At 43.6% G+C, this 14,506-nt stretch overlaps 1 protein-coding gene across 5 annotated transcripts in view; it reads left to right on the top strand.

The window, feature by feature from the left end:
• KIAA1328 (KIAA1328 ortholog) overlaps positions 1 to 14,506 on the top strand; it is a 243,309-nt gene that overhangs the window by 199,632 nt on the left and 29,171 nt on the right. For all 5 annotated transcript variants that reach the window (XM_067530912.1, XM_067530910.1, XM_067530907.1 and 2 more), the window contains one exon: positions 11,190 to 11,298. In XM_067530912.1, the coding sequence (XP_067387013.1) occupies positions 11,190 to 11,298 (109 nt within the window). The remainder of the gene's footprint in view (positions 1 to 11,189; positions 11,299 to 14,506) is intronic.

Below are 14,506 nucleotides of genomic sequence, written 5' to 3' on the forward strand. Positions count from 1 at the left end.
TCACAAAATATCCAGGTTTGGCTAGTGTAGACAGAACTACATTGATGTGGGAGCTTTTTAACTGGTAAATTTTAAAACTTGAACTACAAATACTTATTTTCTCCCCCCTTTTGTCTGTGTTGTCTATTTGGACTGTAAATTCTTTGGGACAGGGACCGTCTTTCTGGTCCATCACTAGCACAGTGGAGTCTCAAGCCTCGCTGGGGCATCTGGGCTCTGTTGTAATACAAATAATTAGTAGTAATGATCCACATGCATGTGCCCTTCAGTCCTGGGACTAGAGAATATATTGGAGACCCTGAACGTCATCCTGATAGTGCTTCCACTCCCACATATAGCTGCTGCGTCAATTTCCAGTGCAGTCTTAGTTTTGCCTTTATTGTTAAAGTCCTCAGACTTTTGTTTGAGTGAGGCTGAAATGAATAACTAGTGAACCAAAGCAGCAGTTTCATTTGGTGTCTGATGAAAAGGGCCCTTCTCTTTTTCCTCTGTCAATGGCAAAATCCCAGGATATATTCAGGTTATTTCACCTCTGAACATCTAGCTTCTGCAAGGCCATATCAGAATGACAAAAAGCCTTACTACTCCCATTGCTATTAACATTATAAAATGCAATGAGTTTGGAGGCCTCTGCTAAAGTGGAGAGTAACCTTTCTAAATTACCTAGCTTCCCTTCTCTCTGCAATGTGTTTGGGGTGGAGAGCACCGCTGTGTTAACTTGGTTGCATCACTGAGTCCTGCGTCCTTCTGTAGCTCTCTGGAAAAGCTACATTTGTGCTACTGAGTGGGCTGGCTCGGCTTGTACAGTTGCTGACTTATTACTTTGTTGATTTTCTCTTACATACAGTGTTTTCTTTTCCTTCAGTATTTCGATATAGTGGGTGTTTGTGTGTCTTTTAGCAGAACTTTTTTAGCTCTAGCAGCAAGAATATTCCTTGATTTCAAACAGATAAGGCAATCCTCTGTTTCTGTAGCTCTGCAACAGTAAATTGTATATATTGGTGTCACCAGCAGCTATGTCAGTGTGTACTAAAATCCAACAGCTTGTCTAGTTAAAGAAGCATTGGACTGCAAAAATCACTCTTCTGAACATTCTTCCCTTTAGGTCTGAAAACAAAGCTGTCCATTAGGTTCTCCTCTGTTAAGTTGGCCACTTCACTTATCTAACCATCTTTTAAGTCTCCCTTTTTGCCTCTTTCCTAGGTATATAGATCTCTCTGTGTTGAGAGAAAGGAAACAGCTGGTGGTAGGTCTCTGTAGGGAATCTAGCTTTCATGTAATATTGTATGGCATGCACAGCCTTTCCCTTCTGTATAAGAATGGTGAAAACTAGAGATGAAAAAGTCCATGTAGGTCATCTAGTCCATACTTTCAGCCAGGGCCAAATTCTTCCCTATTGTGTGTTTTCCAGAGGTTTTTAGAAAATAGCTTTTTAGGGATTCAGGAGTTGAGACTTTCACTTAACCTAAGGGAAGACTAATAAGTTAATTAGTTAATATTTGCAAAGCACTTTGAAGATGTAAAGTGTGATATAAATGTGAAGTATTATGAACGTTAGTATTATCCCATTCTTAACGATTTATTTCCTGATTATCAGCCTACATTTCCCACTGTTCACTTTCATTCCATTACTTCTTGGACCACCCTGAGGATTTTCTCTTCCTTCTAAGTATTTACGCATCCAAAAACTTATGGACTACCATATTCACCCTATGTTAGTTGTTATTTGGAATATATTGAAGTTGAATATATTTACTTACATTAATCTTTCTTCATCAATGAGTCCTTCCAGGCCCTCAACCATTTGCTGATATCATTCGGGTACTTTAGTTACCCAAAACTAGGCATAGTATTCTATGTGCAGTTTCATCAGTACCATTTAAAGGACAGCTATAACTGTGTGCATGTGTGGCCCTGAATCATATTGGTTCTTTTGGGCTGCATGTCGACTTGCAAGTTTGTCTAGTTTACTGTCTGCTGTCATTCCTTAGGTCTACGTACCTTCCTCCCACTGACTGTCTGTTTCTGGATTATTTCCCCCATATGTTTTAGCTTTAATATTTCCAGTTGTATATTTTCCTTCCCGCAACTGTCTCCTCTCTGTTGCTTCCCCATCCTTGAGGTATTTATGAACCTACAATTGTAATTAAAGTGCTGTCTTCCAGGACCACCTCAGATCTCCAAGTCTCTTCATAAATAATTACTGGTAGTTTCACAAGTTCATTAGCTAATTCCCTTTGGCCCTGGACTGTATGCCTTTCAGACCCATGGATTTGTACGTTTTCTAAGACCTCCCTTTATCAGCCTTTTATGAACAAGTGTTGTGTATTAACAAGGTCTTCATTACTTTCTAATTGTCAATATATCTTTTCTTTATTTTACCTACTAGAGTGGATTTTAAAATGTTCAGTAGCACAACCATTTTAGAATTATCGATTTAATCTCTCTCCTCATTTAAGGGGCCTACTTTCTTTCTAAAGATCCTTTTACCTCAATAGACTTATGTTGCTTTTCTCCCAATATGTTTATAATGCCCTTCTAGCTCCCATTTATATTCATTTATTCAGGTTTCTTTGCTGCCCTTGTCTTATCTCTACAAACCCTAACTGACTTGGTATATTCTCATTTAATTCCCTGATCTGTTCTCTATTTCTAGACCTATTTTTACACTCAGCTCTTTCAGCAGTCCCTCATGAAGCTGTATTGACGATTTCTGTTCCCCTGTATTTTTCTTTCTCAGTACAGTTAGTCTAATATACCTTGAAGGCAGCAGCAGCAGATTCATATGTCTATGATATAGCCCCAGTAGCTTGCAGAATGGATTTCCATCTTGAAGAGTCTCTTGTAAGTCTTCTTCCTTTGGCAAGAGTCCATATGGGAGGATATAGGCTTCTTAAATTCCTTAAACCTGCATTTTCCAATCTCATTTGTGGTTGTCCTCATGCTCCACTTCCTTTATAAGCCTTCTGTTAAAGCGGATCTTCTTCCACACGTTGGACATGCACCCTGCCATTGTGGTCATCTTGTTCTCAACAGAAGCAAGACTGCGACTTGATGGGGTCATCTTAACATCTCCTTGTCTGTGACAAAATTAAGCCAACAGATACGCCATAAATTTTGACCCTGAAATCTGTTTAACTTCCTCTCCTCAGCTGTTTTTAATGCCCATGTTTCTGTTCCATGTAACAGTCATCCTCGCTCTCTCATTGAATGCTCATATCTTAGTCATCACACAGACATCCTATAGCCCAAGCAGGGATGCTTAAAGATGCTGAAATGCCACTGATGTGAGACTGATCCAGCGTGTCAGTTCTTTGGATATAGACCCTCCTGTTGTCAACCGACTACCCAGATAGATAAAACTATTCAGCCATTCAATGTCCTTGCTATCTACATGCAGCACTGGCAGGCCATTGGTTTCTATTTTATAGGAGGCTTTGGTTTTATCACCATTGATCTTAAGTCCCATAGATTCTGCAGTTTTTCACAGCTCTTCCAGCATTAGCTGTAGTTGGTCAGTACTCTCTCCAGCTGAAGTTAATGTCTTCCGCATACCCAAAATGAATCTGTAAATCTCACACCTTCAACTTCGGCCTCAATCAGCTTTGTCATCAGTCAGTCTATTGCAACATTAAATAAAGTGAGAGAACTCATTCCTTGGTGTACTCCTGATTTTATTGAAAACCAGTCTGTAATATGACCGTTGACCCTCAGACAGCTAAGTGTACTGCAGTACAGTTCCTTGCCATAGCACACTAAATCCTCTGCCACCCCAAACTGGCAAAGCAGTATCCATTGTGTTGATCGATTGATGGAGTCACAGGCAGCTGCAAAGGTCTATGAACGTGTCTTAACTTCCTTTTGTTGTGCTAGTTGTTTTTCACTAACATTCTACAGAACATCTATAGCACGGATTATAAGTTGACCTGTATGAAAACCACACTGATTGTCTCTCGTTTTTGGTTTGAGACAGTATTTCAGTCACTTCAGTAGTAAGATCATAAACACCTTCTTTGGAACAGACAGAAGTGATATTCTTCTGTAATTGGAGCAAGCTGATTGCTGTCCTTTTTTGAAAAAAGGAATGATGCAGCTCTTTTCCCAATATTCTGGAATGTGACCGGTTTCCTAAACTTTTAAGAGTACTATGGAGCCAGTGAACTAAATCCGAGCCTCCATTCTTTAGCAGTTCTGATGAAATATTGTCAAACCCAGGCACTTAATCATTTCCTAACTATTTGACCACAGGCATTGCTATGCCTTGAATGCAATGTGAATAAAATGCTTCAGCCTTCTCCCACACTGAGATATTAATATTTGCTCCCAAATTCACTGGGTTTCTTTATTTCCTCAGTGTCACTTTCTCAAAGTCTAAGGTTCTTGGCCACTGTTCTGTGACATTTTTCATGTCTGCGGAGTCACAAGGTTTTAGTTTTCTCATGTTTGATTTTCAACCCTACTAATTGTGCCTAGGCCTGGAGATCATTTGTTTTGGCATGCATGTCTATGGGGATGTGTAAGGGCTCTCTGCCGCAGCCTCTCTGCTTCGGCCACCCTCTTGGTCACAAATGACTCCAAGACCCTCTGGTTTAGCAGTCACCAGTGTAGTTTATTTACAGCGTGCAGCCCCACCACCTTCTTACAACATACATCTTGGCTAGCTGCTGCAGGAGCTTCTGCAGCCGGGCAGGAGGAGCCTCTGCTCCCCTTCCACCAGAGTTGCCAACCTTACATTTTAATTTTTACTGACAGGAAGATCTGAAGTTGACTTTTTTACTGACATCACTAAAAATACCGTAAACAATACAATAATGTCACAAAAGTGCGTACTCACTCGCATGAAACACCTCAGTCCCTGCTTTCCCTGGCCGAGATGACAGCTCACCTGGCTAGCAACTCTGTCTGCCCTAGATCACATACGTCACAGCCCCAGCCAGCAACTGCTGGGAGATGGCGCCGGGGGGCCAGGATCAGGGCAGTCGTGTGGTGCAGCAGGACTAGGACTGCCTGGCTGGACAGATGGGAAGGTGAGACAGGGAAATAGGGGTGAAGGAACATGAGGAGGAAAGGCAGGAATGCCAAGCCAGAGGATGGTGGGGAGTGATGGGGAAGGCTCAGGGAGGAGCGGCAGGCTCCAGGAGCAATGGCACATCCCCCTGGGGGCCCGCCACGCATAACTGAGCCAGCTGGACATAGAATCATAGAATATTAGAGTTGGAAGGGACCTCAGGAGGTATCTAGTCCAACCCCTGCTCAAAGCAGGACTAACCTCAGCTAAATCATCCCAGCCAGGGCTTTGTCAAGCCTCAGCTTAAAAACCTCTAAGGATGGAGATTCCACCACCTCCCTAGGTAACCCATTCCAGTGCTTCACCACCCTCCTAGTGAAAAACTTTTTCCTAATGTCCAACCTAGACCTCCCCGACTGCAACTTGAGACCATTGCTCCTTGTTCTGTCATCTCCCACCACCGAGAACAGCCTAGCCCCATCCTCCCTGGAACCCCCTTTCAGGTAGTTAAAGGCCGCTATCAAATCCCCCCTCACTCTTCTCTTTTGCAGACTAAACAAGCCCAGTTCCCTCAGCCTCTCCTCATAAGTCTTGTGCTCCAGCCCCCTAATCATTTTTGTTGCCCTCCACTGCACTCTCTCCAACTTGTCCACATCCTTTTTGTAGTGGGGGGCCCAAAACTGGACACAATATTCTAAATGCGGCCTCACCAATGCCGAACAGAGGGGAATAATCACTTCCCGTGACCTGTTGGCAATGCCCCTCGTAATGCAGCCCAATATGCTATTAGCCTTCTTGACAACCAGGACACACTGCTGACTCATATCCAGCTTTTTATCCACTGTTACCCCCAGGTCCTTTTCTGCAGAGCTGCTGCCTAGCCCATCGGTCCCCAGTCTATAGCTGTGCATGGGATTCTTCCTTCCTAAGTGGAGGACTCTGCACTTTTCTTTGTTGAACCTCATTAGATTTCTTTTGGCCCAATCCTCCAGTTTGGTTAGGTCACTCTGTATCCTATCCCTACCTTGCAGGGTATCTACTACTCGTTGAGCCCTATGCTCTAGCCAATTCTCTATCCATTTTACATCCATTCATCCAACCCATACTTCTTTAGCAAAGCTTTTGATACTGTCTCTCACAGTATTCTTATCAGCAAGTTAAAGTCAAGGTATATCACATCCACCGCCTTCCCTATATCCACAGAGCCAGTCACCTCATCATAGAAAGCAATCAGGTTGGTTAGGCATGACTTTCCCTTGGTGAATCCGTGTTGACTGTTCCTGATCACCTTCCTCTCTTCCAAGTGCCTTAAAATGGATTCCTTAAGGACCTGCTCCATGATTTTTCCAGGGATTGAGGTGAGGCTGACCGGTCTGTAGTTCCCTGGATCCTCTTTCCTCCCTTTTTTGAAGATGGGCACTATATTTGCTTTTTTCCAGTCCTCAGGGACCTCCCCCTGTTGCCACGAGCTTTCAAAGATAATAGCCAATCACCTCAGCCAACTCCCTCAGCACTCTCGGGTGCATTGCATCCGGCCCCATGGACTTGTGTATGTCTAAGCCTTCTAAATAGTCTTGGACCCGTTCCTTCAGCACTGCGGGATGTTCGCCTCCTTCCCATTCTGTGCCACCCAGTACAGCAGTCTGGGAGCTCATCTTGTCTGTGAAGACAGAGGCAAAAAAGGCATTGAGTACCTCAGCTTTCTCCACATCCTCCGTCACTAGGTTGCCTCCCTCAGTCTCTAAGGGGCCCACACTTTCCCGAATCTTCCTCTTGTTGGCAACATGCCTGTAGAAACCCTTCTTGTTCCCCTTCACATCCCTTGCTAGCTGCAACTCCAGTTGTGCTTTGGCCTTCCTGATTTCATTCCTGCATGTTCGAGCAGTGTTTTTATAATCCTCCCTAGTCATCTGACCAAGCTTCCACTTCTTGTAAGCTTCTTTTTTGCGTTTAAGTTCGCCAAGGACATCTTTGTTAAGCCAAGCTGGACGCCTACCATATTTGCTATTCTTTCTGCACATCAGGATGGTTTGCTCCTGTGCCCTCAATAAGGTCTCTTTAAAATACAGCCAGCTCTCTTGGGTTCCTTTCCCCCTCATATTAGCCTCCCAGGGAATCCTGCCCATCAGTTCCCTGAGGGAGTCAAAGTCCGCTTTTCTGAAGTCCATGGTCCGTATCCTACTGTTCTTCTTTCTTCCTTTTGTCAGGATCCTGAACTCGACCATCTCATGGTCACTGCTGCCTAGGTTGCCACCCACCTCTACTTCCCCTACCAAATCTTCCCTGTTTGTGAGCAGCAGATCAAGAGAAGCACAGCCCCTAGTTGGTTGCTCCAGCACTTGCACCAGGAAATTGTCTGTGACACTCTCCAAAAACTTCCTGGATTGTTTGTACTCTGCTGTATTGCTCTTCCAGCAGATGTCAGGGTGATTGAAGTCTCCCATGAGAATCAGGTCCTGTGAACTGGAAACTTTCCCTAGTTGAGTAAAGAAAGCCTCATCTACCTCATCCTCCTGATCTGGTGGTCTGTAACAGACACCCACCACGACATCACGCTTATTGTTCTTGCTTCTAAGCTTAACCCAGAGACACTCAACTGACTTATCTCCAGTTTCATACTGGAGCTCAGAGCAGTCATAGTGCTCTCTTACATACAGTGCAACTCCTCCCCCTTTCGCCCCTGCCTGTCCTTCCTGAACAGTTTATACCCATCCATGACAGTGCTCCAATCGTGAGAGTTATTCCACCAAGTCTCAGTTATTCCAATCATGTCGTAGTTTCTTGACTGTGCCAGGACTTCCAGTTCCTCCTGCTTGTTTCCCAGGCTTCTTGCATTTGTGTACAGGCACTTGAGATAAGTAGCCGATTGGCCTACTTTCGCAGTATGAATCGGGAGGCCTCCCCTGCTGCACCCTCCTCCTTCTGCTTCCTTGTGGTGTCCCTCTTCCCCACTTACCTTCGGGCTTAGGTCCCCGTCCCCCGTCAAACCTAGTTTAAAGCCCTTCTCACTAGGTTAGCCAGCCTGTCTGCGAAGATACTCTTCCCTCTCTTCGTTAGATGAATCCCGTCTCTTCCTAGTAATCCTTCTTCCTGGAACAGCATTCCATGATCAAAGAATCCAAAGCCCTCTCTTAGACACCACTTGCGTAACCACGCATTTACTTCCACAATGCGACGGTCCCTACCTGGGCCTTTTCCCTGAACAGGGAGGATGGATGAGAACACAGGAAGGACAGCAGAGCCCTGCTCAGTTCTCCCTTCCCTGCTGCGCAGTGCCAGAGGGCTCTGCAGCTGCCCTCCGGTCCCGGTCCCAGTCCCTCCCTGCTCCGGCTGGGCACCGAGCTGGGACTGGGAGCAGGAGGGACTCGGTCTGCTTCCCCTCCCAATTCTCTCAGCTGTCAGCCAGCCCAGACCCCTTCACTTGCCTCAGCTGGGCACCAGCTGGCGCCCCCCTCCCCAGCAGGCTGGCGCCCCTGGCCACTTTACCCTCACACCCTGCCCCCCCGTCGGGCCGACTCTGCCATGCCAGTGCTGAGTGGCAGCAGCAGCAGCCAGAGGCACACAGAGAGCTGGGCAGGCAGCTGGCTCGGCATTGTTGGCCAGCGGGTGTGCGGGGCCAGGAGAGCTCAGGTGGTGGGGAAGGAGGAGGAGTGGGCGGGCAACTGAGCCGCGGCCAGAGGAGGAGGCAGTGGCTTGGACGAAGCTGCAGCTCCTCCCTGCTGACTGGGAGTCTGCTGGGACTCAGGACAGGAGGCAGTTTTTTTGGACTATTTTATTTTTTTACAGATTTACGGACAACAGTAAAATTGCACATTTTTTTTTTTTACTGACTGGCCATAATTTTACGGACGGTTGGCAACTGCCTTCTACTCCCCGGCTTCTCCTTTCCTTCAATTCCTTCTCTTGGGCCTGTATATAGCCCCTGGCTAATTAGGCGGACAGCTGCTTCCCCTTCACCAATCAGGTGCCGGTGTCCCTAGCCAGCTCCAATTTACCTCACTCAATTGGGGCTGGCATGACAGAGGGCTGGCTAAGGGGTTGCTGCCCAACACTTTATCACAGTGTTGGATAGCTACTTGATGTATCTGCAAAGTCAGGGTCCTCTGACTTCTTTGTGGAAGACCATTGCATGCCCCTGTTCTGTGGTCTCCATAATGCTTTCTAGGACTGACACAGAAGAGATTTGATATTTGACATATCTTGGCAGTAAGTACAACAGGTGTAACAGATGGAGGCATTTAAGCCAGAACGGTGAAACCTAGACATCCCTTTCTAGCTCTAAAGCTAAGCTGGAGAAACAGAAATCTTGCCCTCCAAACTAAACTTTGAATATTTAACACCACTGTAAAGTCAGTCTTACTATATGATGCTGAAACTTGGAGGCTTATTAAGACCTTACTATCTAAACTCCAAATTTTCATAAATAGCTGCCTTAGACAAATCCTTACTATCAGGTAGCCAGAAAAAATCACAAACGAAGAAACCTAGAGGAGGATGAAACAAAAATGGATAGGAGAGCAAATTACGGAATGAAAACAGAGATGGCTAGGACATACCCAAATACATACCATGACCGGCATTGGGCTGGAACCCCCAGGGCAAGAGGTGGTGAGGTTGACTAAGGATAACATGGAAAGACACCATAGCAGCAAAATTGAAAGCTATCAGAATGACCTTGGGAGGCGCTGAGGCTGCAGCAGGAGACTGGCAAACACGGAAGGCAGTGGTGAAGGACTTTGTTTTCTTCAAGGAACAGAGAGGCAGGGAAGAGACTGTTCTGTGAAACTGTTTCTAAAAATGTTTTATTCAACATTTTAAAGGGCAAGCAAGAGATCCCCAGGATTTTTTTTGTGAATGAACCTTTTCCTGTGGATGGTGGTCCCAAGTTGCCAGGGGCACACGGCTAACATGTACTGCCGTGGTGATTTGAAGAATTCCTTGAGCAGTAATTAACTATTTGTTAAGCTGGGGTTTCTTGCCACTGAATCCTAAGGCACAGTGTAGTAGAGTGAAGCTGGAGGAACTTTATTCTTTTTAAGCCACCACCAAAATACTAATTAAATTGTTCTTACAGTAGGGCTTGATTGTGTGTGTTTGTGCATTTCCAACTAATGTTGAGTCTCACTGGCATCCAGAAAACTATGGAAATTCAGTATTACACCTGAAATTCCACCCTTGATTTCTTACTATTATTTCAGCATATATGACAGGTAATATTACTAGTGACTGTTCAGAAAGCTCTAAAATACTTAGGCACAATGGTGTTACTTAGGAGCCAACCGTCTCATTTTTGCTGACACTTAGTGGTTGTCACACATTTAATGTTTGGTTAGGCAGTGTTTAGTGCTGAGAGCAGGGGCACTGGCGGTCGGATTGTATAGGAATTGCCATACTGGATTATACCAGTAGTACATCTAGTCCAGTATCCTATCATCTATTTCTAGCTCTGCCACTGAATTTCTGTGCAGCCTAAGGCAAGTCACCTAACTTCAATTTACCCATTTAGAAGTAATCCTCACCAGTAAACCTTACCAACTTCACAAGGGTGCTGTGAGGCATACGTCAGTTTGTGGTGCTCTTATGAAAGGCATTGTAGTAAGTTAAATGCGAAATCTTACTACTTTTTGGGGAGGAAGAGATAGCAGGACAGACTTAGGTTGTGTCTATACTACCAGTTATGTGGACATAACTTATGTTGCTCAGTGTCACAGTTGCATCGGTACAGCTGCGCCGCTGTAAGCTGTCTAGTGCAGACATGGTTTAAGTGTTTGAGGGGGTATATTCTTATAGTGACACTTAGAGTCACAAGGAAAATGTAACTTCTTGAGGAAGCTCATGAGGGCTGCAGCTCTGAACTAAAATTGGTACTGTGGACATTCGAAGCCATGATGGCAATGCAAGTCTGTCATACGTTGGAAACATGGTAGTAATGTACAGACTGCAATGGGTGGCTTATTATGTAAATATGATCCCGCATGATCCTGAATATGTATTTTATGCACAACACCCGCCAAATGGTAATGACTCCTTTGCCTGTTGTCTCATTGCATATACAGTACACTGAACTGTATATGCACAACTTTTGGGCCTTCTGTTCTGTACTAATGCGAACAGTGAAAGAGCTGTCCAAAACTTTCCAGCTTCTAATGCCCAGCTTGATTGCCTCTCCTCCTTTCCACAGGGACAGCTTCAGGATCTAGAAAGGATGCAGCTACATCTCCTGTACTGACAGGCAGCAGAAAAGAGCTTGTAACTATAGCCACATCTCCAATCCAGCATGACACTTCACGGTAAGCTGCTGGGTAATCTCTAGTTTAAGATTCTGCAAAGGCAACTATCATATTCCCCTTGATGCAGGAAAGTGGCTGCATTTCTGTGATATTTCATGTTAACACAAGCTGGATAATATAAACTAAAAACTGCCATGTCCTTTGACATTTATAGTAAGCCTTAAATTGCTTGTTAGAATAAGAAAAGCAGGAAAATGCCAAGTTCTAACATTTTAATTTTACTTAGATTTTGAATGGAAAGTATTTTATGTTCCAAGTCCTGACACATTAAATACACTTGTAAATAGTTTAAAGGGATGGCATTCACCCTGGTTAGATTTTAAATCCACTTGAAGATTTTAATCCTCCTTTCTCCCCCCGCCCCCCCCCCCCCCCATATTTTCCATGTTTTGTCTTATTTTATCAAGTGACATTTCCTTTAAAATGTTTAATGACAAGTCACATTGTCTTGTAAAGGCTTTTCGCTCTTATTCCAATGAAAAAGAAGAAAGCAGCATTGTTGTTATCCATATTGGACTGAAAAACAACTTTGCCTTTTTGGGGGGATTACGATTCTAGTGGCGAGTATTTAACCCCTCCCCCCCTACACTTTGTGGCAACAAAATCTTTAGTTAAAATAGTTGAGTCAGCATATGGTACTATAGGAATATGCAACATTATAGAACACTAGTTTGATTTCTCCATGCACTAATAGATTACTAAAATAGAGGACACAGTTCACAAAAAGAGTTAAAAATTACTTGGAGAAACTAAAAGTGCTTGACAGTTGAATCGGTTTTTTATCCTTTTTTTTTTTTTTTTTTTAAACCCAATGGGCTAAATTCTATATCAACCCTACTTTCTTGGCAGAGGCTGGCAGTTCATTTCTATCTTCTGAGGAAACTTGTGATATATAATAGGTGAAAACCACTATTAATATTGACAAATTTGTACTTATTCAGCAACATTATTTTCTTTTGAAAAAAAGGATGATATTTCTGGAAGGATATAACAACCTAGATAGATAGAAGGGTTCTACTTTCCACAACTACATGTTTAAACAAAGAAACAAAAACTAAAAAGTACAAAACTGCACTAAGTATTATCTTCAAAAATCAACATTGTCTAATGACAAGTGTCTGAGATATTGTTGTGTATCTAGTGACAATTTAGAAGTAAGGCTGAAACTCCCATACAAGTAATGAGGAGCGGATATAAGATAACTGTTCAGAAATCAAGTTGTACTGTGATTGGTCAGGAAAAGGAATCTGATTAAAAAAGACAGAAGATCCAACTTCATGGGAGCATCAAATAATCATTGAGATATAACATTAGAAATCATATCACATACAGGAAGTGATCTGTCAAATAAATCTGATTAGTCGGTCATCATACTAGTGAATAAAAATTCTGGCAAATTCCAGGCTTCTCCATGATCTTTCCTTTTCTCTGTCTCTGTCCTCACTGTATGTAAGTGTAACTGACCAGGTTAAACAGCCATGATGTGCTTTTCCTTACTCATGGGCTTCTCTAATTGAAAATGGTAAATGGACAAGTGTTTCTGTGGAGGTCTAAAGCTGATCTTATTCTTCATCAAAAAAACCTGCATGCATAGTCTAAATTTATCACTGAGTGATTACAAGCCCAGACTGCAAGTTTAACTCACTAAATTAATCAATACAGAGAATTATAGCTCTTTAGGCCACTAAAGTTAAGGGTCTGTCAGCATGTTTTTTATAACCCACAATTTGGGAGGTTAACAATTTAACAACAGTTTGCTTGGGACTGAAACTTGCTGTAGGGATCCTGAGCCTAAGAACATATTTATTTAATCTGCAGCACATGTAATCTAATTACTTTTCACTATTTAAGTTTATAGGGACTAGATTCAAGTCAGGTTTATGTCAGCCTAATTAGCATAAACCTTGGCATAGGGCAGCAACAGTAGAAAATCTGCCAGGAACAAGTGTTGGAAAGTGTCTGCAACTTGCCTGCCAATGAGAGGCACTAGGGTGCTAACACAGCTTCAGAAAGTGGGATGTGCTGGGGTTTGATAAGTATGTACAGCTAGGGTGGCTAGAAGTGCTGGTTCTGTAGCCTATCCTGGAGTGTTCCAGTGGGGCCCGCATTGGGTGTTCAGTCTACCTCCCCTGAGAAAGACTTAATACTACCTCCTGCCTTCACTGTGAATGAATCAATCTGGGGCAAAAAGGGTGGAGTAAAACTGGCTGTAGATGTTAGAAATAGAAGTGTTGTATTTTGAGATGTTTAGTAGTCTTAATTCTAGAAGCACAAGATTTGTCTTCCAGAATGAACATTAATAAGATACTTTTATGGGGTAGGAGATGGACCCTCCTTCCTTATCTAAGATATTGACATGAGAAAGTAGCTCACATGCATCTCTGCCATTGCCCAGCAGAGTGTGTTAAATTTAAACTGCTTGCAAGTCAGGTGTCTACATCTATGCAAATGTCTCAAGGTTTGGTTCACAGCAGGCATGGAAAGCTTTTCCACTGCATATTCTGAAGTTTGTAAACCCTGGTTGATACAGCTCAGATCTCATTACAAACCCATAAACAAGGTTCAGGTTAGGCAGACTCTAACAAGGAGCTAGTGGACTTACTGAAGAAGAGTGAGCCCTGTTCCTGTCCTGAGAGCATAATTTCTCTGCCTGCTATAGAGTATCATTCCCTCAGGTGGCCAGGTGTGACTGTAGAATCTGTTCTCTCCCCCCTCCCTACCCCTTTTGTATCTCTTGTTTGTCCAGAGGCAAGACCGTATTTTTGGCTGTGAACTGCAAGGAAATGTCAGTGGGGAAGGAAGCCTTGAAATGGAGACTATGACCTTTATTAAACGTCATATCACAATCCTAATTTTATGTTTTCCACTAAGTGAAGGGATTCAAGAAGGTTCTGTGGTAACTAGGCCTCAGCTCACAGACCTCTGATCTCATGAAAACAGATGTCCTGTTGCAACATAGGGATATAATGGTTATAAGTCAAAATATAAAGTCAGACACTTTCGTCAGAAGTACCAGTTGTGCAGCTGGCTCTGTGCAGAGAACCCCTTCATCTGCAAAGATCCCCACTGAAGTGTTAGGGGCACTGTGAAGGCACAGGTGGTCTCCCCATGCAGATGCAGTTGCAATATCAGGCCCTGATTTGGTGAGTCCTAAGACAGTGCCAACCAGTTGGACCCCAAAAAGAAGCTAAGAGAAGGTCTTGACCAG

Source organism: Emydura macquarii, unplaced genomic scaffold, assembly GCF_026122565.2.
Source record: "Emydura macquarii macquarii isolate MOO-44397 ecotype Brisbane River unplaced genomic scaffold, CSIRO-AGI_Emac_v2 contig_3114, whole genome shotgun sequence".
Classification (NCBI taxonomy): Eukaryota; Metazoa; Chordata; order Testudines; family Chelidae; genus Emydura; species Emydura macquarii.